General features: G+C 47.2%; 1 protein-coding gene across 3 annotated transcripts in view; it reads right to left on the bottom strand.

The window, feature by feature from the left end:
- The window catches only part of ACOT11 (acyl-CoA thioesterase 11), a 75,720-nt gene that overhangs the window by 43,411 nt on the left and 5,341 nt on the right, over positions 1–26,968 (bottom strand). Inside the window, exon 1 of one of the 3 annotated variants that reach the window (XM_049879342.1) lies at positions 24,251–24,564. The exons of 1 other annotated variant lie outside the window; for it this stretch is intronic. In XM_049879342.1, coding sequence (XP_049735299.1) covers positions 24,251–24,283 — 33 coding nt within the window. In that variant the 5' untranslated portion in view covers positions 24,284–24,564. Of the gene's footprint in view, positions 1–24,250; positions 24,565–26,968 lie in introns of those variants that run through there. One more of the 3 variants, XM_049879340.1, reaches the window with a different exon arrangement.

Here is a 26,968-nt window from a genome sequence, read left to right as displayed (position 1 = left end):
CTGGAGTCGGGTGGACTGCACTGGCATGCCCGACCTACCCTCACTAGCTGAGGAGCCTCAGGCACGTTGCTTTCCCACCCTCGCTTCTGTCCTTCGTTCAGCAACAATTGAGCACCCAACACGGACCAGTTTCCTCATCTGTAAAATGAAAATAATAAGTACTTTGCAGAACTGTCCTGAGGCGCAAAAGAGAGGGGAAGAGTGCTTCGTAAAATGCAGCGGGCTCTGCCTTCTTTCTATTCAAGCCCTTGTTGAGAGTCTGAGCCAGGGCCTGCCCCTAGTGACCTAGTGACCAGCCCCGCCCTCCCTGAGCCTGCAGTCTAGATGGGAGACGTGGACAGCCGTGAGAGAAGATGCAGTTATACCAAGGGGCGTACAAGGGTCTGGGGGAACATGTGGGGAGCCTGACCGTGGAGGCCGGAAGCCGAAACCTGCAGGACGTGGAAGCTGGCTGTGTGGGGCCCCGGGGTTCAGATTAACCTCAGCCAAACTTCTCACTCCTACTTCTCTGTATTGTTTGGGTGCCGTCCCTGCACTGCGCCCCAGAACTAACAACCTATGGGACGTGGGCAAGGGGTTAAGCTCTCTGGGCTTACCTTCCTCATTTATAAAATTGAAAGGGATAGATGTGTAGGTGAGATTGAGAGCAATCACTCTCCCCCATTTAAATATTTAATATGTGCCAGGCACTGTGCTAAACATTTTATATGCATTATCTCTTTTAATCTTCACACAACCCTAATAATTGGATGTTGTTATTATTCCCATTATACAGAGGGAGAAACAAAGGCTCAGGAAGATTAAATAACTTGACCCAGTGCCGTCGAGTCGATTCCAACTCATAGCGACCCTAATAACTTACACACACAAAATCACACAGCCAGTGAAGGGCAGAGTTGGGACTTGAACCTAAGTCTGTTTAACTCAAAGGCTGGGGCTGCTTGGCCACTTGGCCACAACTGCCGCTTTCATCCGATGGGCAGGACGGTTACTGCTGGATCCCAGGCATTTGTGCCAGCCACAGGCCCTTCCTTGCCCACGCATGCTAGGCCAGGACCCATACCTGGAGCCAGGATTCCCGGGAAGCTTCCCTCTCCTAGCAAGAGTTCCTTCCACTCCACCCTCATGCCCTCTTTGGGAAATACCATGGCATCAGTACCTCCTCCCAGCACAGTCCAATTCAAGGGACTTTCCGGAACACTGTCCCACTGGATGCTCAAGGCCCAAGGACCACCACCAGCGAAGAAACTGCAAGTTCTCTGTGAGCCAGAAACTGTACTTAGAAAACCCTCAGCTGTCAGGAGTGGGAGGAAACCTCATGGTCAGGTACAGTTGCCCCTCTCAGGCACAGTGGTCCCAGCTACCATACCCGCTCCAGTGGCTGTCCAGTATCAGCTTGCTTGCTCCCAGAGACAGAGGGCTCACTCCCTTTCCATGTAAGGCCCTTCAACTGAGGAGCATGTTTGCCAGTCAGAGTTCTTCCATTTCCCTCACACAGCTGACAGCTGGCTCCCTATGGCTTCCTCTCTTGGAGCTGTTTACCATACTTCCCTCTCCCCCCATCTCCAGCAGACCCCAGAAACAGGCCAGAACAGGCGTCTGCCCCAAGTGTGACTGGCTCCCAACTATGTGGCCTCTCAGGGCCAGCCTAGAACCCACACTTACAGGCAATCACCCCCACGCTGGGGCTCCAGGCAGTGGGGTGGGCCATTCAGGGGCTGTGAGAACAGGCCCAACTTCTCTCCCAGTCAGAGCCCTCCGAGCCCTCCCTGCCAAACAGCCAAGGCTGCTGCCTGGTGCTGCCTCTGGGTCACCATGGCAACAGGCTGCCAGGAGATGGGCCTAAGCCCTGCCATCCTCCAAGCGACCGCATTTGCCTTGGAGCTGGGCACAACAGCTGTGGGGCATCGTAAGTCCCTTCCACAAGAGCAATGGAGAGAGAGAGAAGAGGGAGAAGGAGGGAGACATCACAGACAGAGAGGGAAAAAAGAGACCAACATACAGAGAAGGGAGAAAGAAAAAAAGGAAAGGAGGGAGGGAGGGAGGGAAGGAGAGAGGTAGGGAGGGAGGAGAAACAGGCTGGTAGGAAGCAGAGCAAGTGAAAGAGAGAAGCTTGTGCGCATGTGCATGTAGACACACACACACACACACACACACACACACACACACACACACACACACACACACACACACACACACACACACACACACACACACACACACACACACACACACACACACACACACACACACACACACACACACACACACACACACACACACACACACACACACACACACACACACACACACACACACACACACACACACACACACACACACACACACACACACACACACACACACACACACACACCCCATAGAGAAAGAAGTAAGGGCAGCAGGAAAGGGGCCCCCTCCCCACCTCCCCCACTGCACACATTCCTCAGGCCTGAGCTGCTCCTCCGGCCCCTTCGGAGTCTGGCCTCATCTGGGACTTCCTGCCCCAGGAAGCTGGCAGCTCAGTGGGCCCCAGGGCAGCCCTTCCAGGCCCCAGCAGCTTCTCCAGTCCTCTGCAGGCCCCTCTCCTCACCCTTTCTTGCCGGCGGGGCCCCTTCTCCCAGGCAGCACCTCCCAATTGAGTACCCCCCTCCCACTCCCAAGGCACCAGAGAGTTTCCAGCAGCCAACTACCCACCCAAGTCTGTACTCCTCTTGCTCCCTTCCTTCCCGCCTCACCCAGTTTACCCTGGTACAATATACCAACTTTTTTTTTTTTTTTTGCCAAAGCTTTCCAGAAACCGTTCCTAAGCAGGAGTTTTGATTTTATCCACTGAACTCATTCCCTCACACCATGAGGAGTGGGCCAGGCCTCAGAACAAGGCCTAGCCAGGGGACACCAACCCTTATGGCTGCTTCTAAGGCAGGAGACCTCCCAGCCCTGAGTCGCTGAATTGAAGAGTTAGGAGAGCCAGATCTGGGCCTGGACTGGGGTCTGGAGGAGGCTGCTGAGCAGAGCAGGTGCACCAAGTGTGCCTTTACTGGGCAGTTACTATGCACCAGGGGCTTCCTCTGGGCCTCAAGCTTTCTGGCTGCAAGATGGGTTTATAATCCACCTATTCTAGTCCGACCCCACATTCCTTACACTGTCTTAAACAGGGGTTTGCCCCAAGTGTGACTGATCCCTCATGAAAGGTTTGTTGAAAAAATGATGAGTAGGGCAAAGAAAGAAGAAAAAAAAAAACCAAGAAGGTATGGGGGCTGCCAAGAGGGTGGGAACAAGGCCCAGAGGACCCAGGCTGCATTGGAATCCTGGCTTTGTCTCTGTCTAGATAACCCTAAGCCATTTACTTAAGTTGATCTGAACCTCACTTTCCACATCTATAAAATGGGGATAATAATATCATACTGGTTGCTATCATGTCAATTCCGACTCATGGCGACCCCATGTGTTTCAGAGTAGAACTGTGCTCCACAGGGTTTTCAATGGCTCCAACCTTTCAATTATCAGTCAAACTCGTTAACTGTTTGCATCATCCAGGGACTCCCAAACAGTTGCCTTCGAGTTGATTCCAACCCTATGTGTGTGAGAGTAGAACTCTGCTCCATAGGGTTTTCAGTGGCTGATTTTTCAGAAGTAGATCACCAAGCCTTTCTTCTAAGGCACCTCTGGGTAGACTCAAACCTCCAACATTTTGGTTAGCAGCCGAACACGTTAAACAGTTGCACCACACAGGGACTCCAATAATATCGTAAACCCAAAAAGCCCACTGTCATCGAGTGGACTCTGACTCATAGAGACCCCACAGGATTTCCAAAACTGTAAATCTCCACAGAAGCAGACTGCCACCGCTTTCTCCTGCAGAGCCACTGATGGTTTAGAACTGCTGACCTTTTGGTTAGCATTCGATGGCTTTAACCACTGCGCCACCGAAAAAAAACAATTCCAACTCACACTGTGCCACGAGGGCTCCTTAAATAATATTATAGTGAGGTTTCAAGGAGATTATACGTGTAAAGTGCTTAGAGCTGGACCTGACTCATAGAAAATGTTCAGGATGGGTCAACACTTCATGCCGTTAAAAAGCTGAGGCATTGTCGGACGACCCAGCAAATCATCCTACCCAGGAAGGGCCGCATGACCTGCCCAGGTCCCTGGGGTGAGAGACGTCCAATATGACTGGTCAAGTGGTCCTTATAGAGCCTAGGCCAAGTGTGAGGACCAGGGTCTGAGCTGCGGGTTGGCAGGGAGGCCTGCAGGGAAGCTCCCAGCAGCACTGGGGTTAGAGGGAACCTGTTTAAACCTCTGTCTGTGGCAATCGTTCACTTTCCCTCTGGCACTGGCATTTGAACATGCAATCTGTCTACCACCAGTGTGTCATTTCAGCTAAGAATCAAGACTGAACAGGACAGAGTCTGTGGCACTCCCCCAGAGGCCTCCCACAATGTCCACACATGGTCTGGTAACCAAGCTTGACAACTGCTGGGAAACCTCATTTTCCAGGCCCCAGAAAAGCTCAAGACCCCTCCTGAAGCAAAGGGATTCCTGGAAAAGACTGCAGCAATCCCTAGAAACCAGCTCAGGTTCACTGAGAGCAAGACATTCCAGACACAAGAGGAGAGTCCAATAGGACAGGAAAGGACACAGACCCAGAACAGTCTACATGCTCACTAAAACTTGTGAAATCAAACCTGGTAGGTATCTCTGACAGAGCACCACATTTTTCATTGGATCACAGAGCTCCATTCAACATTTGATCACATGGCTTGAATGAAGATACTCCTGGTCATAAACGTCCACCTGAAAGGCCGTAACTGCGAACCAAAACCAAGGCTCGTTATATCGGCCTGTATTGAAGTTTTTCTGTCATTCTGTTTAAGTTCCATGCGTGCTGGGGTAGCTCTAGCTTAACGGTTGCTTATGTAAAAATGACCTCTTGACTTTACCTGTCCACAAGCTCAATAGTGACTTCTACATTATCAAACCGGATGCCCTGTGGCTGCTGAAAGCTTGTGCTGTGGTGGGGCTGGGACACGGTTAAGGCAGGAATGACTCAGTGGCAGGAAGGAGACAGTCCACAGCTGGGGCACCTCACGCAGTAGGAGGCCCAGCCCTGGGAAAGGGGGGAACAGAAAGGCATAGACAGTGGCATGGGACAGGTGACAGGTCCCAGGAGGGACTGCTGGGAGCCAGACTGTGTGTAGCCTGAGTGTGGCACTTTGCGATGCAAATCTGAGGGCTAGCTGGGTCAGAAGGCAGGTGGGACCTTGTTGTTTTTGTTAGGTGTCATCGAGCCAGTACTGAATCATAGCGACCCTATGTACAAAAGAAACAAAACACTGCCCGGCCCTGCGCCATCCTCAAAAACATTCTTATGCCTGACCCAATTGTTGTAGCCACTGTGTTGGTCCATCTGGTTGAGGGTCTTCCTCTTTTTTGCTAACCCTCTACCAAGCATGATGCCCTTCTCCAGGGACTGGTCCCTCCTGATAACATGGCCAAAGTAAGGCCCTACCAAGGACAAAACCAAGACCAGAAAGGGGGCAAGGTTAGAAAGAGGCTAATTTCAACTGGGGGTCAACATCAATCTTCTTTTAAAACTCCCATTCATTCCTTCAAGATGCTGGGGATACGGCATTGAAGAAGACACATGGATGGACAATAAACAAAGGAACAAGACAATTTTAGAGAGTGTGAAGTGCTATAAGAAAAAAACAAGAGATTTGATAAAGAGAGGGTGGTGAATGGGATGAGCTAGTTTAGGTTGGGTAATAGAGGAGACTTCAGAGTCAAGATCTGCATGGCAAGAAGGAGCAATCGTGCAACGCTCTAGGGTGAAGGGCCCCAGGAGGGAAGAACTGAAGGGGTGAAGATCCCAAAGAGGGGGACAAGCTTGGCATGTCACAGGAACAATGGGGTGCCATCAGGGAGACGTACACACAGGGAATGCAGTGGGTGAGCAGACAGGGCCAGGTCACTTCAGGCCTTGTAGGTCCCATTGCCATCAAGTCGATTCCGACTCATAGCGACCCTATAGGACAGAGTAGAACTGCCCCATAGGGTTTCCAAGGAGTGCCTGGTGGATTCAAACTGCTGACGTTTTGGTTAGCAGCCGTAGCTCTTAATCACTACATCATCACCAGGGTTTCCAGGTCTCAGTAGAGTTCGGATTTTACTCCATGTTCGATGGGAAGCACTGGAAGTTCTCAAGGAAAGATTCATCCAAGGGTATGTGGCCAGTAAATGGGGGAAGGGAGATTGGACTTGGATTCTACTCACTCCAGAGCCTGGCAGGGGTGCTGGAGAGACATTGGAGGGACAACATTGGACTTCTGAGACAGAGCCTGGCACTTCAGCAACCACCAATCAGTTGCCTCCTGGCTCTCCAGCCTTCCAGTTGTCATGGAGCAGGAGCTAGCTAAGGAGATGGCCTCTGAGCAGTCGATTCCACATCATTCCTTCCAGCTCCCAAGGAGGCTGACCTAGGGGCTGCAGGAATCTCTGAGGTAAAGACACCCCCAGTGGCAGGCTCAGAAGGCCCCTCACACCCTCTGTTTGCCTGGCTGAGAACCGCTTTGAGCAGTGAGACCTGCCTTCTCTAGCTGTGCTGCCCGGAAACTCCACTCTTATCTTCAAAGGCAAGGGGAGGGTGGGGACCAGGTAAGCTCAGAGTTCCAAGAGCCCAGGGTGGGGGGATGCTGGGACAGAACATTGTGCTCTTCCTCTCCTGTTGCCCCAAAGTCATCTAGTCCTTGGGCCCCTTCCTCTGCTGGGGCACACCCATTCCCACATACCCCACTGCTTCTTAAAGCCTGGAGGCACTCCATCCAATCTCTTAGAAGGAGTCTTCCAAGTGTGAATGCCAGCATGGCGTAAACTGCCTGGCACAAAACAGACTCAAGAGACAGAGACCATTATTACCCCCATGTCCACACGTTATAGATGAAGAAACTGAGGCTGAGAAGGAGGAAACCACTAGCCTGAGGGTACTCCATGAAGCAGCCAGAGTTTTCCAACTCCAGACCTCCCATTCGTCCTTCCCACAGCTCACAGCTCTGTCCACAGAGAAGAAAGAGAAGTGTTCACAAGGGCTGTGTCCACGGAGAAGAAAGAAGTGCTGAGTCTGTCTGTTCACAACCTCCCTAAGAGATCAAAAGGAAATTTAGACCCACCTGGTTGGTGGAACAGTGGTTAAAGCACTCAGCTGCTAACGCATAGGTCAGCAATTCAAACCCGCCAGCTGCTTCTTGGGAGAGAGATGTGGTCGTCTGCTTCTGTAGATTACAGCCTTGGAAACCCTGTGAGCAGTTCTACTCCATCTTACAAGGTCACTATGAGTTGGAAGAGTCAGAATTGACTCTACGGCAATGGTTCAGCTCAGCTCTGGAGTTGTGCTAGCAACCTGAGGCTGCTTTAGGGAGATCCAAGAGCCACTCCCTTCCTGACCTCTGATCAAATTCCAGGCCTGAGGCCTGGGCCACACCTGGGGTAGGGCAACACCTGTGGCCCTGCCACACTGCCACAGCAGATCAGACCTTGCTCTAGAAGTCACAAATAGGACAATGCGGAGAAGTGGAGAGACCCAAAATTCAGCACCCCCACTCCCAGTATCTTGGGAGATGTCCTCTCTGGTGCTCTTATCCACCCTGCTAACTCACTGGGCTTCTGAACAACCAGGCATGGTAAAGCACGTGCAAGCGCTTTGTAGGCTGCAAAGTGTGTGCATGTGACGAGATAAGGAACAGGGGCCAGGTCTCCTGTCTCTAGAATTTCTGTGCCTCACTATCATTTTTTGAGCACCTACTATGTGTCAGGAAACCCTGGTGGCATAGTTGTTAAGAGCTATGGCTGCTAACCAAAAGGTTGGCAGTTCGAATCCACCAGGCATTCCTTGGAAACCCTATGGGGCAGTTCTACTCTGACCTATAGGGTGGCTATAAGTCAGAATTGACTCGAAAGCAACGGGTTTTGGGGTTTTACTATGTGTCAGGCCTTTACATACATTATATAATGGCTTTGTATCCATACAACCACCCATCGGTCAGTGTGTTGTACTGTGGTTGCTTGTGTGTTTCCGTGATGTGGAAAGCTATGCTACCAGTATTTCAAACACCAGTAGGGTCACCCATGGTGGACAGGTTTCAGTGGAGCGTCCAGACTAAGACAGGCTAGGAAGAAAAGCTTGGCAATCTACTTCCATAAAATTAACCAACGAAAACCTTATGGATCACAACAGAACACTGTCCGACTCTCTTGCTATGGACACATCAACAGGAGAGATCAATCACTGGAGGAGGACATCATGTTTGGTGAAGTAGAGAGACAGCAATGGTGAAGGATATCCTAAGTGAGACGAATTGGCACAACAGCCATAATGGTGGACTTGAACATGCTGGCAATGTTTCATTATGTTATACCTACGGTTGCCATCAGTCAGAGTCAACTTGATAGCAGCTATCTATCTTGTATCTATAACCTCATTTAATCCTCAGCAGAACTCTGTGAAATACAATGATCCTTCTTGCACAGAAAAGAGAATTGACAGTCTACTTGTCTAAATGGACTTGCCCAAGGGCACTCCGCTAATGAGTGATATGGAGCTAAGAATTTGCTTTTCTCACTACTAAAGTTCTTTCTACTTACTGGGCTGATGCTCCAAAAGAAATGTTTAATAATGAATGTCATGGAAAGATATCTCGTGTTCATAGACTGGGAGACTTAATATTGTTAAGATGGCAATAGTCCCTATGATGGATTGAATTGTGCCCCCCAAAAATATGTGTGTCAACTTGGCTGGGCCATGATTCTCAGTGTTTTGGCAGTTGTATAATGTTGTGATCACTTCCCTGTTGAAATTTGATATATGGTTACTCCCACGATGGGATCTGCTGCAAGTAGCCACTCAGTTGAAAGGGAGTTTCCTTGGCATGTGGCCTGTATCAAACATAAGCAGACATTCTGGCAAGGTTAGTGAGCTCTATGCTCGAGCTAGATCCTGCAGCTGACTCCTGTTCATCTGACCCCCAGGTTCTATGGACTTGAGCTAGCAGTTTACCTAAGGTCTTGTGTGCCGACCTTGGGATTGATCGATCTTCGCAGCCTGTGAACAAGAGCCCTGCTGTCTGACCTGCCAATCTTGGGTTCACCAGCCTCTACAGCTGCGTGAATCAGAAGAAGCCTATATCATGACCCATGGACTTGGGACGTTACAGCCTCTACAACAGCGTGAGCCATTTCCTTGATACAAATCTCTCTCTATATATATGTATATTTACATGCTTTACTGGTTTTTGCTTCTCTAGAGAATCCTTTTTTTATTTTTTTTTTTAGAGAATCCAGCCTAAGTCAGTATGCAATAATTGTCTGTATCTTCTTACATATTTAACCATTTCTTTGTTCATCATTCCTTCATTCTCTCAGACTTCCCTCCCAGGATCTTGTTTCTTCTTTTAGAAGTAAATTCTTTAGATGTTTCCTTAGAAGATCCACAGATGGCAACCCTTACTTTTTGTCTAAAAATATTTTTTCTCTTGTTCATGAACAAAAATTTTTTCTTCAAAAAATATAAAATACTTAGTAAGGCAAAGAAAACAATGAATCTGTGAACCATCTCCTAACATGGATGAATCTGGAGGACATTATGCTGAGAGAAATAAGTCAATCACAAAAGGACAAATATTGCATAAGACCACTACTATAAAACTTCATGAAAACATTTACATACAAAAAGAAACAATCTTTGATGGTTACGAAGGAGGGGAGGGTGGGGATGGAAAAACAGTTAATAGACAATAGATAAGCGGTAACTTTGGTGAAGCGTAAGACAGTACACAATACTGGGGAAGCCAGCACAACCTGTACAAGTCAGGGCCATGGTAGCTCCATAGACACACCCAAACTCCCTGAGAGACTGAATTGCTGGGCTGAGGGCTGTGGGGACCATGGTCTCAGAGAACATCTAGCTCAGTTGGTATAACAGAGTTTATAAAGAATATATAAAGAATATGTTCTACATTCTATTTTGGTGAATAGCATCTAGGGTCTTAAAAGCCTGTGAGCGGCCGTCTAGGATACTCCACTGGTCTCACCCTTTTGGGAGCAAGGTAGAATGAAGAAAACTAAAGACACAAGGGAAAGATTAGTTCAAAAGACTAATGGATCATAGCTACCGCGGCCTCCACCAGACTGAGTCCAGTACAATGAGATGGTGCCCGGCTACCACCACTGACTGCTCTAACAGGGATCACAATAGAGGGTCTCCAACAGAGCTGGAGAAAAATGTAGGACAAAATTCTAACTCAGAAAGAAAGACCAAGCTTGCTGGCCTGACAAAGACTGGAGAAACCCTGAGAGTATAGACCCAGGACACCCTTTCAGCTTAGTAATGAGGCCATTCCTGAGGTTCACTCTTCAGCCAAAGATTGAACAGGCCCATAGAACAAAACAAGACTAAAGAAGCGCACCAGCCCTGGGGCAAACCAAAAAAAAAAAAACAAACCTAGTGCCGTCGAGTCGATTCCGACTCATAGCAACCCTATAGGACAGAGTGAAACTGGCTTATACAGTTTCCAAGGAGCACCTGGCAGATTTGAACTGTGGACCCTTTGGTTATCAGCCGTAGCACTTAACCACTACACCCCCAAGGTTTCCAGTCCTGGGGCAGGGACTGGAAAGTAGAAGGGAACCGGAGAGCTGGTAATAGAAAACCCGGGGTTGAGAAAGGAGAGTGTTGACATGTCGTGGGGTTGCTAACCAATGTCATAAAACAATGTGTGTACTCCCTGTTTGATGAGAAACTAATTTGTTCTGTAAATCTTCATCTAAAGTTCAATAAAAAATAAAAAAATACTTAGTAATGCATTTTAAAAACCACTGCAAGCTTTGCTCACTGAAACCTGAGAGACACTGCTGAGAGGAAGTAATGACTTAAAATATGAGAAGTGTACCCACTTTATGGGTTGGAAGACTCAAAAATATTAAGATATCAGTTATTTCCAAATTGATCTATAAATTTAGTGTAATCCCAACATAAATTCCAGAAGGCTAGTGGGAAGAAATAGATTAGATGATTAAATTGATTCTTAAAATTTATGCTGTTGTTGTAAGGTGCCATCGAGTCCATTTCAACTCATAGTGACCCTCTGTACAACAGAATGAAACCCTGCCTGGTCCTGCACTATCCTCACAATCATTGTTACACTTGAGCCCATTGTTGTAGCCACTGTGTCAATCCATCTCATTGAGGGTCTTCCTCTTTTTCACTGACCCTCTGTTTTACCAAGCACGATGTCCTTCTCCAGGGACTGGTCCCTACCAATAACATGTCCGAGGCATGTGAGACGAAGTTTCGCCATCCTCTCTTCTAAGGAGCATTCTGGCTGTACTTCTCCCAAGACAGATTTGTTTGTTCCTCTGGCAGTCCACAGTACAGTCAATGTTCTTCACCACCACCACTGGCACAAGAATGGACATAGTGGATAGCCTTGAGAGTCCAGAAATAAACCCTCACATTTACGGTCATTTTATTTTCCACAAAAGTGCCAAGACCATCCAATGGGGAAAAAAATAGTCTTTTAAACAAATGGTGCTGGGACAACTTGATATTCAGTTAGAAGTTAGACCCCTACCTCATGCCATATACAGAAATTAACTCAAAATGGATCAAAGACCTAAATGTAAGAGCTAAGACTATAAAACTCTCAGAAGAAAACACAGGCATAAATCTTCATGACCTTGGACCAGGCAATGTTTTTTTAGAAACGACACCAAAAGTACAAGCAAAAAAAAAAGTTAAACTGGACATGATTGTAACAAAAAATTTTGTGTTTCAAAGGACACTATCAAAGTGAAAGAACAACCCACAGAATAAGAGAAAATATTTTCCAATCATATATTTCATTTACTGAGATGGAAAAAATAGCATTGATTAACAGTAGAGTTGCACAGCTGATTCTTGTAATTGCTGTCAATAGGCTGGTCACTTGTAAAAATTTGAATTGGCAAACATTGAGTGATAGATATAACAATGATGGGGAAAAAAAAAGGAGTCGCTGCTGAGGCTGCTTTTGTACAATCAAATACCTCATGGGATTTGATTCCTTGGTTTGAAGTTTTAGGGTCACGGTTTCGTGGGTCATCCCAATTAGTTGCCCTAATAACATGTTTAGTGCTTCTGTTCTAGCTTCTAGTTCACTGCATAGTGCCTGGGGTCTTTAGCTTGCAAGTAGCCATCCAAGGCACAATAACTGGACTCTATTCGCCTAGAGCAACAGAGGAAGAGGGAGAGTCAGGAATAGGAGGCGGATATGGAATGTGTGGCTCATGGCCTCCATGAACAATAGCTTTCTTTGCCATGAGGCAGAAGAACTGGATGGTGCCCACTACCATTACTGAACATTTTGATCAAAGATTCTATAGAAGAATCCTGATTAAAAGGCGTAAAATGCAAAACAGAATTTTAAATTCTCATGGAATCCAGAATTTCTGGAGCTACAGAAGCTGGAAGAACCCCTGAAACTATTGCCCTGAGAAAATCTTCAAACCTTAAGGCAAAAATATCCCCTGAAGTCTTCTTAAAACCAAACAATTTTAGCCTTAACTAGTAAAGAATGTCTGCCTTGAGCATTGTGTTCTTTTAAGATCTACCTATATGGGATCAAATTAACAAAAGCAACTCAAAAGATTAGATAGGAAATTGAAGGAGCAGTGAGTTTATGTTAGCGAAGGAGGAACAACTCAGAAAGGGCAGGTAAGAATGGTTGCACGACTCAAAGAATGTAATCAACGTCACTGAATTGTACATGCAGAAATTGTGGAATTGGTGTATGTTATGCTGTGTATATTCTCAACAACAAAAATAAAATAAATTATAAAAAAGATAATTAAATAAAATATATACAGAGCTCTTACAGTTAAGAATCCAATTAAAAAATAGGCAAAGGGTATGAATAGATATTTCTCCAAGAAGAATATATAAATGGCCAATAAGCACAAAGATGTTCAACATTATTAGCCATCAGAAAAATGCAAATCAGAACCACAATGAGACACCACTTCACAGCCACTCCAAAAGAGAAAAAGTCCGTTGCAGTCAAAAAAAAATCAACTCTAATTCATTACAACCCTATAGGACAGAGTAGAACTGCGCCCACAGGGTTTCCAAGGAGCGGCTGGTGGATTTGAACTGCCGACCTTTTGGTTAGCAGCTGAGCTCTTAACCAGTGTACCCCACACCCACTAGGATGGCTATAATCAAAAACATGACAATGACAAGTGTTATTGTGAAGGTGAGGATGTAAAGGAATCAGAACCTCCATCCATTGCTAGTGGGAATGCAAAATGGTGTAGCTGCTTCGGAAAACTGTCTGACAGTTCCTCGAATGGTTAAGCAGAGAACCAGCAATTCCACTCTAGGTAAATACCCAGGAGAAATGAAAACTTACGTCCACACAGCAACTTACACCCAAATGTTCATAGCAGCATTATTCATAATAGCCAAAAGTGAAAACAACCCAAATGTCATCAACTGATGAATAGAGAAACAAAATGTGGTACATCCATACAATGGAATATTACTCAGCCGTTAAAAGGAATGAACTACTGATTCATGCTGCAACATGCATGCACCTTGAAAACCTTATGCTAAGTGAAAGAAGCCAGACATGAAAAGCCACATATTGTAGGATTCCACTTATATGAAATGTCCAGAACAGGCAAATTCAGGGATAGAAAGTAGATTAGTGGCTACCAGGGACTGATGGGAGGGGAAATGGGGAATGACTATTAACAGCTATGGAGCTTCTTTTGGGGGTGATGAAAATGTTCTAGAATTATATAGCGGTGAGGGTTGCACAACTTTGTGAATATACTAAAAACCACTGAGTTGTATGCTTTAAATGGGTGAATTTTATTACTATGTGAATTGTATCTTAATTTTTAAAAATAGTCAATGTCTATTCAACTAAGCTGAGAGCAAATGATTACTATTAAAGAGTAATATTGTCATTATTAAAACTGCCTCCAGAAAGCCCAGGCAGGATATACAAATTACATGGACAAGGGGGCCAGTGGGGTCTCCTCAAGGAGTCACTACCAAATTCTCTCCCACTTCCTTGCAGAAATGTCTTTTTCCCACCTCTCATGTAGAGATGCCTCTGCCTGGACCATACTTCCTAAACTAGAAAAGCTCTCAAGGCTGAGCTAACCCATCACCTCCTCCAGGAAGCCTGCCCTGACCTCTAGGCTGGTGAGGGGCCACCCCGGCTTTCTTCAATCACAGCCTGGCCACACTGTGCTATCACCGTTAGTTTGTACACCTCCCTGTCTCCTCACCAGCCTGGGGGTACCTGAGGACAGGTCCAGTCTGACTCATCTCTCTGTCCCCAAAGCACTAGACTCTAATCCTTTTCATCACTGCCCTGATGCCATCTCTTACCCACAAGGGTGGCTGTTCCTAGGGAAGGGAGGGAACACACGGGCCTGCAGCCAGGGAGCTGGCAGAGGACCAGCTGGCAGCACCATCAGTCCCTGGAGCCACATGACAGAGCAGGCACAAGGTGGAGGTGTCAGTCTCTGCTCAACAAGGTCGGCCCAGGACAAGGAGACAGGAGCCACAGCACCCAGGGCCCCCGCACACCGGGTTAGAGCTTGGGGTCAAATTGGACTCTGAGTTGTCTAACTAGCTCTGTGACCTGGGCAGTTACTTAATGCCAGAGCTAACTCATCACCTCCTCCAGGAAGCCTGCCCAGACCTCTAGGCTGGTGAAGGGCCACCCGGGCTTCCAGAGCCTTGGCTTTCCTACCTGTAAAGCCAGATGAATACCAGCAGCCTTGCAAAAACTGTTGGGAAGTTAAAAATGCCTGACACATAGTAGATATTTAACGAACAGTAGCTTTTATCATCTCATCCGACTGACCAACCCTGTCACTGAACCGCTGAGGAAACTGAAGTCCAGATAAGATGAAAATAAAGGACCAGTAGTCACCACGGCAGATTATAGGCCAAGTTCTACATTTCTCCAATTTCTTTAATCTTAGTGATCTGGCCAGATCTGTGGGGACAGACCTGGTTCACAGATGAGGAAACTGAGGCCTGCAGAGGTGAAGTGAGTTAGTGTCTCTAAGGCAGGTCTCTGGACTCTTTCCACTGTGGATGAGCAGGGGGAATACCGGAGACGTCAACTTGGCCCTGCCTCTGGACCAGGCAAAGGTGATGGGCAGCAGACGCAGCCTCCCCGGACCCTGGGGGGGCGCCATCACCTCAGAGAGCTTTGGATCCTGAATCTGCATTGCCAGTGTGCCAGGGTGGGCAGAGGAGGCTGAGATGGGGTGGGACCGAATGCGAGGCTGCTTTCTGGGAGCACAAAGGCTCCAGATGCCTCCCTGGACAAGACAGGGGCTGAAAAAGGGATGTTAACCTAGCAGGTAGGAGTTCTAGTGCCCAGTTCCCTGTTGTAAGGAGTCAGTGTATGGAGAGGAAAATGCAGAACAGAATTTTAAATTCTCATGGACTCTAGACTTTCTGGAGCCATGGAGTTGGATGAACCCCTGAAATTATTGCTCTGAGATAATCTTTAAAGCTTAAACCAAAAATATCCCCTGAAGCCATCTTAAAAAATGGAATAAAAAAAAAAAATTTATTAGTTTAAATAGTAAAAAAAAAAAAAAAAGCCCTGCCTTGAGTAGAGCCCTGGTGGTACAGAGGTGAAGAGCCCAGCTGCTAACCAAAAGGTTGGCAGTTTGAACCCACCAGCCACTCCTCGGAAATCCCACAGGGCAGTTCTACTCTATCCCATAGGGTTGCTATAAGTCGGAATCAGCTCAACAGCAATGGGTTTGGTTTCTTTGTTTGTTTGTTTTGAGCATTATGCTCTTTTAAGAACTATCTATATGGGATTCAATTGACAATAGCAACTCCAAGTGACTGGCTGTAAAGAACAGAAAATTATTTGCTCACAGTTTTGGAGGCTAAAAGTCCAAATCAGGGTCTGGGCTGTGTAGGTTCCTTCTGTGAGTCTCTCTCAGTTTCTGGTATTTGCTGGCAATCCTTGGCATTCCTTGACCTCTGTCTTCCCCCTGTTTGTGTCTGTGTCTATTCTGCTCTTTTTATGACTCAGAAATGATTAGGTTTAGAACCCACCCTATGACCTAATTTGCAAAACTCTGTTTTGTAAAGAAAACCCCTGTTTCCAAACAGGGTCATATTTACAAGCGTTAGGATTTCAACACATATTTTTTTGGGGGGGGAGACACAATTCAGTCTATCACAGTATGTGTGTGTGCATTCCACACCTACAGACCTGCATACTACTCCAGACCCCCTAGCTGTGACCCTACTACTTCACTCTGGACCTGAGGATAGCTGGAGGGCCTCCTTCCCCCACAACACACCTCCCCAGCATCATTAGGGTTCCAGCTCAGTGTGGGGAGGTTTAGGGTGCAACGTTTAGAGTCAGTCACCCCTGGATTAGAATCTTAAAAATTCATCCCATTACTCACGATGTGACCTTAGCCCAGGTGTTCTTCCTCTCTGAGTGTCCTTGAGGTCCCTGCCAGCCTCGACATCCTGGGGGTCTGGACATTTGTGAGGTATTGTGCACATCCTTGAGGTTGGCCCGGATGATGAAAGGCAGGGCCCGACTCCCTTGAGGAGCCCACTGTCTGGCAGAGGAGGTGAGACCTGTGTGCCTTTCCTATAATACCAAACCAAAAACCAAACCTGTGGCCATCAAGTCGATTCCGACTCATAGCGACCCTATAGTGACCTTATAGGACAGAGTAGAACTGCCTTGTGGGTTCTTCAAGGAGTGGGTGGTGGATTCGAACTGCTGACCTTTTGGTTAGAAGCTAAATGCTTAACCACTGCGCCACCAGGGCTCCTATCCTATAGTAGAACCCCAAAACTGTGGGATGAATGAGTGACTATGGGAGGCCTGGAATGAGGCCTGGAATGGTCCCAGAAGGCTTCCTGGAGGAAGAGGTGAGACTCGGACATTTAGCTTCAATCTGTTCGGGAGCCACATGCTAACCCCAGTCTCAGCCATGGGCAGACAGCCTGTTTTCTTTGTCTGGAGGGCTTTTCTTCATCCTGCCTCTCCCTCGGGGTTAATTGATGTCCCTTCAGGATTCTGCATCGACTTTAGTTGTACCTTCCACAGGTACCTACTGAGTGATTAGCATGAGGCAGGTGCTGAGTTTATGGAGCTGACAGCCTGTGAGTCAAATAAATATGCAATGGAAATCTGTGATAAGTGCTGTGAATAGTAATAATGATAAGAGTAAATGCCGTGTTAGCTATGTGCCAAACATGTATTAATTTACCTATTTCTTTTAACAACTCTGTGAAGTCAATAACTGTTATTGTGTCCATATTTAAGATGAGCCCGAGACACAGAGAAGTTAAGTAACTTGCCCAAGGTCACACAGCTAGTAAGTGTCCTTGCTGGGATTCAAACTCAGGCTGTCTGGAGAACAGGGAACTCTGGAGAGAATAATGAGGGAGATCAGGGAAGACCTCCCTGAGGAATGACAACTGAGCAGAGACCTAGAGGCTGAGGAGGCGTGAGAGGAGCGAAGGGAAGTGTGTTCCAGGCAAGAGGAACAGCCTTCATTTCTAGGCCCCAAGGTGTGGAGGGGAGGCTTCGTGCAGTTTTGGAGCTGAACAGAGGCCTGTGTTGCTTGGGGCGGAGTGAGTTAGGGGCAGAGCTGCTGAAAGAGGCTGAAATGAGGCTGTGCTCTGCTGTGGCTAGGGGTATAGTGAGGGTAATGAGCATCCAGGGGCAATCTCTAAATCGTGTCCCCCGCCCCCGCAACCAACCTCACTTCGAGTGCTCAGGGGCAATCTCTAAATTGCACCCTCCCCCAATTTCAAGACGAATAAGCGTTGATAGCATCAGCGAAACACCTCCCACCCCCTCCCCGCTTGTCTAGCTGCCTCAATCAGGCTCCTTTCATATTTGTGGCTCCTCGCAATGTCATTCCTCACCTCCTCTAGTGCTTTCCTCTGCCCGTTCCCCCCAGCCACGGGCTGGGAGTCTGGGCCTTTTAGGCCACGCTTGGGGTTTGGGGTGCTGTGGGTCATATTGTCCTACCCACCAGACTGTGAGCTCCTTGGAGACTCTCAGGTCCCCAGGCAAGCATGTCATCATGATGGTCCCAGGATTTTGAAGAATTTGACCAGGATTTGACCAGGATTCTTCTATGGAATCTTTGCTCAAAATGTTCAGTAATGGTAACCAGCACCATCCAGTTCTTCTGGTCTCCTGGCAAAGGAGGTAGTTGTTCATGGAGACAATTAGCCACACATTCCATACCCTTCTCCTGTTCCTGATTCTCCTTCCTCTGTTGCTCCAGGTGAATAGAAACCAATTGTTTTGCCTTGGATGGCCACTTGCAAGTTTTTAAGACCCCAGACACTACACAATGAACTAGGAGATAAAACAGAAGCACTAAACACGTTATTAGGCCAATTAACTGAAATGTCCCATGAAACCATGATCCTAAACCTCCAAACCAAGAAACCAAATCCCATGAGATGTTTGGTTGTACATAAGCAACCTCAGCAGCTGCCTTTTTTTTTTTTTTTTTTTGGTCATTGTTGTAAATAAATCTATCACACAACTTTTGCCAGTTCAACTTTTTACAGGTGTACAACTCTTGTTTGCTTGTTTTTAATTAAAAGTAGCTTTGGTACCAACCCAGAAAACATTCCTATATCCTGCTGTGTTCCAGAGGAACTGAGGGAATTCAGGACGGGATGAGGGAAGTCCAAGGAGACCTGAGATCAAGGCGGTGGTCCAAAGGTGATGATCATATCCAGAGTGTTCTTAGCCAGGATGAGGCCACCTGTGTCACCTTGTGGGCCCAGCTTCCACACCCCACACCTACCTCCACTCCCAGACTCTATGGGGGCAGCACAGGGAATGCTAACTGGGCTAGGAGTTAGGACATGTGGGTTGGCATCCACTTCTGCACCTTCATCAGGCTTAGCTTCAGGTTCCTCAAGAGCTCAAACTCTGGAGTCAGGCTGCCTGAGTTCAAATCCTGGCTCTGCCACTTCCTACCAATGTGATTCTGGCAAGTTGCTTACTCCCCAAGTTTCAGTTCCCTCATCTGGGAGATGGGGATGATAAATATACCTACCTGATAGAGAACTGAATGAGTTAACATACGCAAAGGGTTTAGTATGGTACCTAGCACACAGACAATACTGTATAAGGATTTGCTTCTATTGTTATTCCTCATGTGTCAGTTTGTCGTACTGTGGGGACTTGTGTGTTACTGTGATGCTGGAAGCTATGCCACCAGTATGCAAATACCAGCAGGGTCACCCATGGCAGGCAGGTTTCTGCTGAGCTTCCAGACTAAGATAGGCTAGGAAGAAGGACCTGGCAGTCTATTTCTGAAAAGAATTAGCCAGTGAAAGCCTTATGAATAGCAGCAGAACATTGTCTGATATAGTGCTGGAAGAAGAGCCCCTCAGGTTGGAAGGCACTGAAAGGACAACTGGGAAAGAGCTGCCTCCTCAAAGCAGAGTCAACCTTAAAGACGTGGATGGAGTCAAGCTTTCGGGACCTTTGTTTGCTGATGTGGCACAACTCAAAATGAGAAGAAACAGCTGCAAACATCCATTAATAATTGGAGCCTGGAATGTATGAAGTATAGTCTAGGAAAATTGGAAGTTGTCAAAAATGAAATAGAACTCATAAAGATCAATATCCTAGGCACTAGTGAGCTGAAATCGACTTGTACTGGTCAATCATATGGGCTACTATGCTGGGAATGACAACTTGAAGATGAATGGCATTGCATTCATTGTCAAAAAGAACATTTCAAGATCTATCCTGAAGTACAACTCTGTCAATAATAGGATAATATTCATATGGCTACAAGGAAGACCAGTTAATACGACTATTATTCAAATTTACACACCAACCACTAAAGCCAAAAATGAAGAAACTGAAGATTTTTACCAACTTCTGCAGTCTGAAATTAATCTAACATACAATCAGGATGCATTGATAATTACTGGTGATTGGAATGCAAAAGTTGGAAACAAAGACGAAGGATCGGTAGTTGGAAAATATGGTCTTCGTGATAGAAACGATGCTGGAGATCGAATGATAGAATTTTGCAAGACCAATGACTTCTTCATTGCAAATACCTTTTTTCACCAACATAAACAGTGACTTATACACATGGACCTCACCAGCTTAAATACACAGGAATCAAATCAACTGCATATGTGGAAAGAGACGATGGAAAAGCTCAATATCATCAGTCAGAAAGAGGCCAGGGGCCAACTGCGGATCAGACTATCAGTTACTTATATCCAAGCTCAAGTTGAAACTGAAGAAAATTAGAACAAGTCAATGAGAACCAAAGCATGACCTTGAGTATATCTCATCTGAATTTAGAGACCATCTCAAGAATAGATTTGACGCATTGAACACTAATGACTGAAGACTGGAGGAGTTATGGAGTGACATCAATGACATCACACATGAAGAAAGCAAGAGGTCATTAAATAGACAGGAAAGAAAGACCAAAACATATGTCAGAAGAAACTCTGAAACCTACTCTTGAACATCAAGTAGCTAAAGCAGAAGGAAAAAATGATGAAGAAAAAGAGCTGAACAGAAGATTTCAAAGCGAAGCTCAAGAAGATCAAGTAAAGTATTATGATATATGCAAAGACCTGGAAATGGAAAATCAAAAGGGAAGAACATGCTCTGCATTTCTCAAGCTGAATGAACTGAAGAAAAAATTCAAGCCTCGAGTTGCAATACTGAAGGATTCTATGGAGAAATATTAAACGACACAGGAAGCATCAAAACAAGATGGAAGGAATACACAGAGTCACTACACCAGAAAGAATTTGTTGATGTTCAACCATTCCAGGAAGTAAGGTATGATTAGAAACCTATGGTGCTGAAGGAAGAAGTCCAAACCATACTGAAGGCATCGGCGAAAAACAATGCTCCAGGAATTGGAGATGTTTGAGATGTTTCAACAAATGGATGCAGCACTGGAAGTTCTCACTCATCTATGCCAAGAAATTTGGAAGACAGCTACCTGGCCAATCGACTGGAAGAGATCCATATTTATGCCTATTCCCAAGAAAGGTGACCTAACAATATCATTAATATCACATGCCAGGAAAATTTTGCTGAAGGTCATTCAAAAGCAGCTGCAGCAGTATATCAACAGGGAACCGCCAGAAATTCAGGCCAGATTTAGAAGAGGACATGGAACCAGGGATATCATTGCTGATGTCAGGTGGATCCTGGCTGAAAGCAGAAAATACCAGAAAGATGTTTACCTGTGTTTTATTGACTGTGCAAAGGCATGCGACTATATGGATCATAACAAATTACGGATAACTTTGCAGAGAATGAGAATGCTGGAACATATTATTGCGCTCATGAGGAATCTGTACATGGATCAAGAGGCAGTTGTTGGAACAGAACAAGGGGATACTGCATGGTTTAAAGTCAGGAAAGGTGTGCGTCAGAGTTGTATCCTTTCACCATACCTATTCAATCTGTATGCTGAGCAAATAATCCAAGAAGCTGAACTATACCAAAAATGGGCATCAGGATTGGAGGAAAACTCATCAACAACCTGCGTTATGCAGATGACAAAACCTTGCTTGCTGAAAGTGAAGAGATTTTGAAGCACTTAACAATGAAGATCAAAGACCACAGTCTTCAGTATGAATTACACCTCAACATAAAAAAAGAAAAAGAAAACAAAAATCTTCACAACTGGACCAATAAGCAACATCATGATAAATGATAATTGAAGTTGTCAAGGATTACATTTTACTTGGATTCACAATCAACACTCATGGAAGCAGCAGTCAAGAAATCAGCAACACATTGCAGTGGGCAAATTGGCTGCAAGAGATCTCTTTAAAGTGTTAAAAAGCAAAGATGTCACCTTGAGGACTAAGGTGCACCTGACCCAAGCCATAGTGTTTTCAATCGCCTCATGTGCATGCAAAAGCTGGACAATGAATAAGGAAGGCTGAAGAGTTGACGCCTTTGAATTGTGGTGTTGGCGAAGAAAATTGAATATACCATGGACCGCCAAAAGAATGAACAAATCTGTCTTCGAAGAAGTGCAACCAGAATGCTCCTTAGAAGCAAGGATGACAAGACTTCATCTCCCACACTTTGGACATGTTATCAGGAGGGACCAGTCCCTGCAAAAGGACATCATGCTTGGTTAAGTAGAGGGTCAGCAAAAAAGAGGAAGACCCTCAATGAGATGGATTGACACAATGGCTGCAACAGTGGGCTCGAGCATAAAATGATTGTGAGGATGGTGCAGGGCCAGGTAGTGTTTCATTCTATTGTACATAGGCTTGCTATGAGTCAGAACCGACTCGACAGCACCTAACAACAACTGTTTTTATCTCTGTACAATGGTCCTAATGATACGTCCCTCCCCTGTTCCCTTGCCAATGGCTGATGAGGATTAATGGAGAACAAGGATGAGAAGAGCCATGAAGGGTTAAGTATGGCAGAACACCAAAGAAGACTCAGACACCCCTCCCCCTGCCACCTTGCAAAGGTTCTGTCCACCTTGGAAGGTGCTCTCTGTCCTTTGCTCAGGGACAGGAGCAAGAGGGTCTGCTGCTCAGATCTCACACTTGGCCTCACTGAGAAGCTGCTGTTCCCATTCACTCATTAAGCATTCCGTGGGGGTCTGGCCCATGCCCAGCCCTGTGCTGGGCACACAGAGCACTCGTCGTGGGGCTCACTAGCTGGTGACAGAGATGAACATGCCAGTCAACCACATAATCCAGTGTAAAAAGGTGCTAACACAGAGGCTCACAATTCTGTGAGCAATCTGAGAGGGCTTTCCAGAGAAGGTGACATCTGACCTGATCTCTGAAGGGAGACAAGTTAGCAGAGGGGGGCGTCTCCTAGCAGAAGGCACAGCACGTACAACGGCATGGAGGAGAGAGCAGATCTGCTACACCCAGGCAGTGCCAGTGACTGCCGCAGAGAAGGCAGAGGGGTAAGATGGAAGAGAATAAGGAGGAAGAGGTAGGCAAGGGCCAGACTACCAAGATCTTTTTGTATCAAGTAAGGAATGTGAATGTCATGCTGAAGGCAACAGTCCAAGCAGGTAAGAAGTAATCACATTTAGCTTTTATAAGAATGCTTCCAGTGTGGAAGGCTGCACCTGGGACAGGGGAGCCAGGGCAGAGAAGGTGCCCTGGGCTGGTGAGGACGAGGAGGACTGAGCTGAGTGCTGGTCCTACAGATGCAGGGGGAGAATGGATAAGAGATTTCTTTATTTGCCCTTGCCCATTCCAAAAGGGGAGCCCCAGTGGCACAGTGGTTAACAGCTCAGCTGCCAACCAAAAGATCGGCAGTTCGAATCTACCAGCTGCTCCTTGGAAACCCTATGGGACATTTATACTCTGTCCTATAGGGTCGCTATGAGTTGGAATTGACTCCACAGCAGTGGGTTTGGTTTTGGTTTTCTTCTAAAAGGCTTTTCTTGAAAACATCCTCAGAGGACTCCCACCCTACGCCCAGCACGACCTCTGTCAGGATGTCCTGACCCTTCTCTGTTCAGGAGATCAAAGAACCCACCAGGCGCCACTATGCACTGCGGTCTGTCTCATACCTCAGCATCTAATCTCCACTCCAAAGTCCCCGTTAAGAGGTTCCAGGGAAAGTTCTCTGTGAGAACTTGCAGGACACCTTCCCACAGCCCTTAGCAATCCTGTGCTTGCTCTCCCGAGGAGGCTATTGTCCCCGGAGAACCCCAAGCCTACTGCTGTCACACTCACTCACTGGTCACACACACACCCCTCGCTCTGTAACTTCTACCAGCGCCAGGGCCTTGGAGCCTGAAGCCTGAGAGTTAACCACAGCAGAGCTACAGAGCTTGCACGTCCGGAGAAGCACGCACACACCTCCGCAGGGGGAAGCGCCCGCCCTCAGCATAGAATTCGGGACACAGAGCGCTGGCCGAGGAGGATTCCACGGCCTACAGCTAGCCTTGGGGGATCTAACGGCCCCTGGGGCTTGCTTTTGGATCGTTGCTTATAATAAAACCCAGGTTCTGTGAGTTCTCCTTCCAGCGAGAGCTAGAAAATGGCCAGCGGAAAGTGCAAGAAAAAAATGCAGAACTTGTGACTTAAAATGGAAACTTCAGCCCTCTTTCTGGAGCCCCAGCCTCCAGTCCCCTCCCCTTTGCCTTCGGTCTGCCCCCAGCCCTCCATCCATACCCTTCGCAGATGATTCCCGACATTCTGGATCATGGCCGTGGGGTCCTGGTGGAACGGCACCGTTAGTGGGAAGCAGTACCTTCCAGAGAGACAGCCACTGGTCACCTGAGCCACAGCCAGCCTCGGTGCTAAATGAAGCCTGCTGCCTCTCTCCTGCTCCTCCTCCCAAGCGCCTGCCCCTCCTGAACCCAGCTGTTATCACCCGGTGTCCTGGCCTCTCCTCAGACTGCATTCTGCCCCCCTCCTCTTGGAACCCGACACACAAGACTCCTGTGCCTGCCTGGAGGGAGGACAGAGGTTGCCAGCTGGGCCACAGCCATGCCAGGGGGGCCTGTGACCACCCACTGGGCACCTGGCCAGATGCTCCACCTCCAACCACAGCCAAACTTCAGTCACCCCCACTTCCAGCCCCCACCATCCTCCCCATGGGTTCTCTTGGCTCTGCGACCACTCCCAGGGGCCAGGAGGAGGTGACTCCAGCTCCTGGCCCTGCCCAGACTGGCAAAACGGGCACCGTCCATCTGCAGGAGGTCAGGCCAGTAGGTGGCAGGAAGCCAGAGAGCTGCCAGCAGCCTGCCAGAGAAACACCAGACCCACCTGCCAGGACTCCGTCACTCTTGGGAGTCTGCCTGCTCCACCACAGGCTGCCGGCATCCAGCAGCTGACGGCTGGAGACAGGACATACGCCTCACATCCTTAAAATAAGCAGCGTGCGTGACTTTTCTAAAAGTGGCTTCTGCCAAATTCCACCCTGACGGCTACTCAGGATTCATACCCCGTCCCTGGGGCACCTACCCCAGCCCCTCCATAGCCACCACTGACAGAGACACCAGAATTTTCTCTTCTCCCTCTCACATCTGCAAGAGGCTTGATGAGGAGGCCCTGACACTCAGGGTATACTTCTCATGTCAAGAAAATAAAGTGCTTGCTGTGTAAGGGAAGAAGGTAGGGGGGAGAGACCTGGGCCAGAGGAACTGGGTGGACAAGTGGATCAGGGGTAATAAAGAGCACCTCACAATAACCAAGCCACCACTTACTCTGTGCCAGGCCTCGTGCCGGTTCTCATCCCAACCCCACCGGGGAGGTCCCTTGAGGAAGGTCACCTTGGAAGGGTTGATGATTGCCCAGGTGGTGCAGCTAGTAAGCGCAGAGCTGTGCTGGAAGAGGTCAGCCTGACTCTGAGGCCTCTGCACTTTCCTCTCCTCCAGTTCCTTCACCACATATCTAATAAATGGCCCTCCTAGGCATGGCCTAAGAGGCCTAAGAGATGAAGGTTCTGGGCCTGGCTCTAGTACTAATGTGCGACTTTGAGCAAGTTCCTTCCTCTCTCTAGACTTCCCTGCTCTAGGAGTCAAGGTTTCTAAAGTCCATTCCTATGAGCACAGGCCTTGCCCTCATAGAGCTTTTGGACTAACTAGCAGCTGAGTGTCCCACATGTCCACATGTGGGAAATTAACGCCTTAAAGACTGACTATAAGATAGTCTGAAAGCAAGGTCACGTTCACAGGTACCAGGGTTAGGACTTCAACATACCTTCTAAGAGACATACTTGTGAGACCCACTAAAGACCCTTGAACGCCTTTCCGGAAGGATGTGTCTCACAGAGCAGGTGTGTAAACCTGATGCCCAGAGATGAACTGCTCCATTCAGGAGCTGTCTCTGCTCCACCTTCCCCTCCCTCACGTAGCAGGCAACCACTCTCCTGCACAAGTGATCATTGGGTGTAGTCTTGCTGGAGAATTCCAGCAAGCTTCTCTCACTTGTAGACAATCTGCAAAGTGGTGTGAACCATCTGGTTCTGCTTATCCTTGCATGAAAACACTGGACCTGTTGCTCATGGAAACAGGGGGATCACTCCCCCTCTCGCCCCTGGGGGCAGCTGGAGGTCAAAGGTGCCTTTTCTCCAGGGACATCATGGCTCTTCAGAGCTGTGGGCTATTAACGAATAATGCTGCTTAAACATTTGTGTGTAAGTCTTGGCATGGACACGTGTCTTCATTTCTCTTAGCTATATGTACGGAAGTGAAATTACTGGACCATATGGTATAGTGGGTAGAATTGTGCCCCCCAAAAATATATTTTCAAGTCGGAACCCCCAGTACCTGCGAGTGTGAACTTGTTTGAAAATAAGGTTTTTGCAGATGTAATCAAGTTAAGACAAGCCATACTGAAAAAGAGTGGGCCCTAATCCGATGACTGGTGTCTCTGAAAAGAGAAGGAAGTTTTGGACAGACACAGGAAAGAAGGCCATGAAGGTGGGACCAAAGTGATAGACAGCCACAAACCCAGGAACACCTGAGGCTACTAGAAGCTGGGAGAGCCAAGAAGGATCCTGTGAGAGCCTTCAGAGGGAGCACAGTCCTATTGACACATTGATTTCGGACTTCTAGCCTCTAGGACTGTGAAAGAATACATTTCTGTTGTTTTAAGCCACAGAGTTTTGGTCATTTGTTACAGCAGCCCTAAAGAACTAATACATTTGGTTAACATTTAGTTATTCTATGTTTAACCATTAGAGCAACTACCAGGCAGTTATTCTATGTTTAACCATTAGAGCAACTACCAGGCAGTTTTTCACAGTGGTTGCACCATTTTACATTTCCCCTAGCAGTGTATAAGGGTTCTAAGTTCTCTACACTCTCGTCAACTCTTGTTATTATCTTTTTTATTATGGCCATCCCAGTGGATGTGATGTGGTATCTCGTTGTGGTTTTGATT

The sequence above is a fragment of the Elephas maximus genome, chromosome 3 (genome assembly GCF_024166365.1).
Source record: "Elephas maximus indicus isolate mEleMax1 chromosome 3, mEleMax1 primary haplotype, whole genome shotgun sequence".
NCBI classification, from domain to species: Eukaryota; Metazoa; Chordata; class Mammalia; order Proboscidea; family Elephantidae; genus Elephas; species Elephas maximus.
This window is presented reverse-complemented; position numbering and strand designations above follow the sequence as displayed.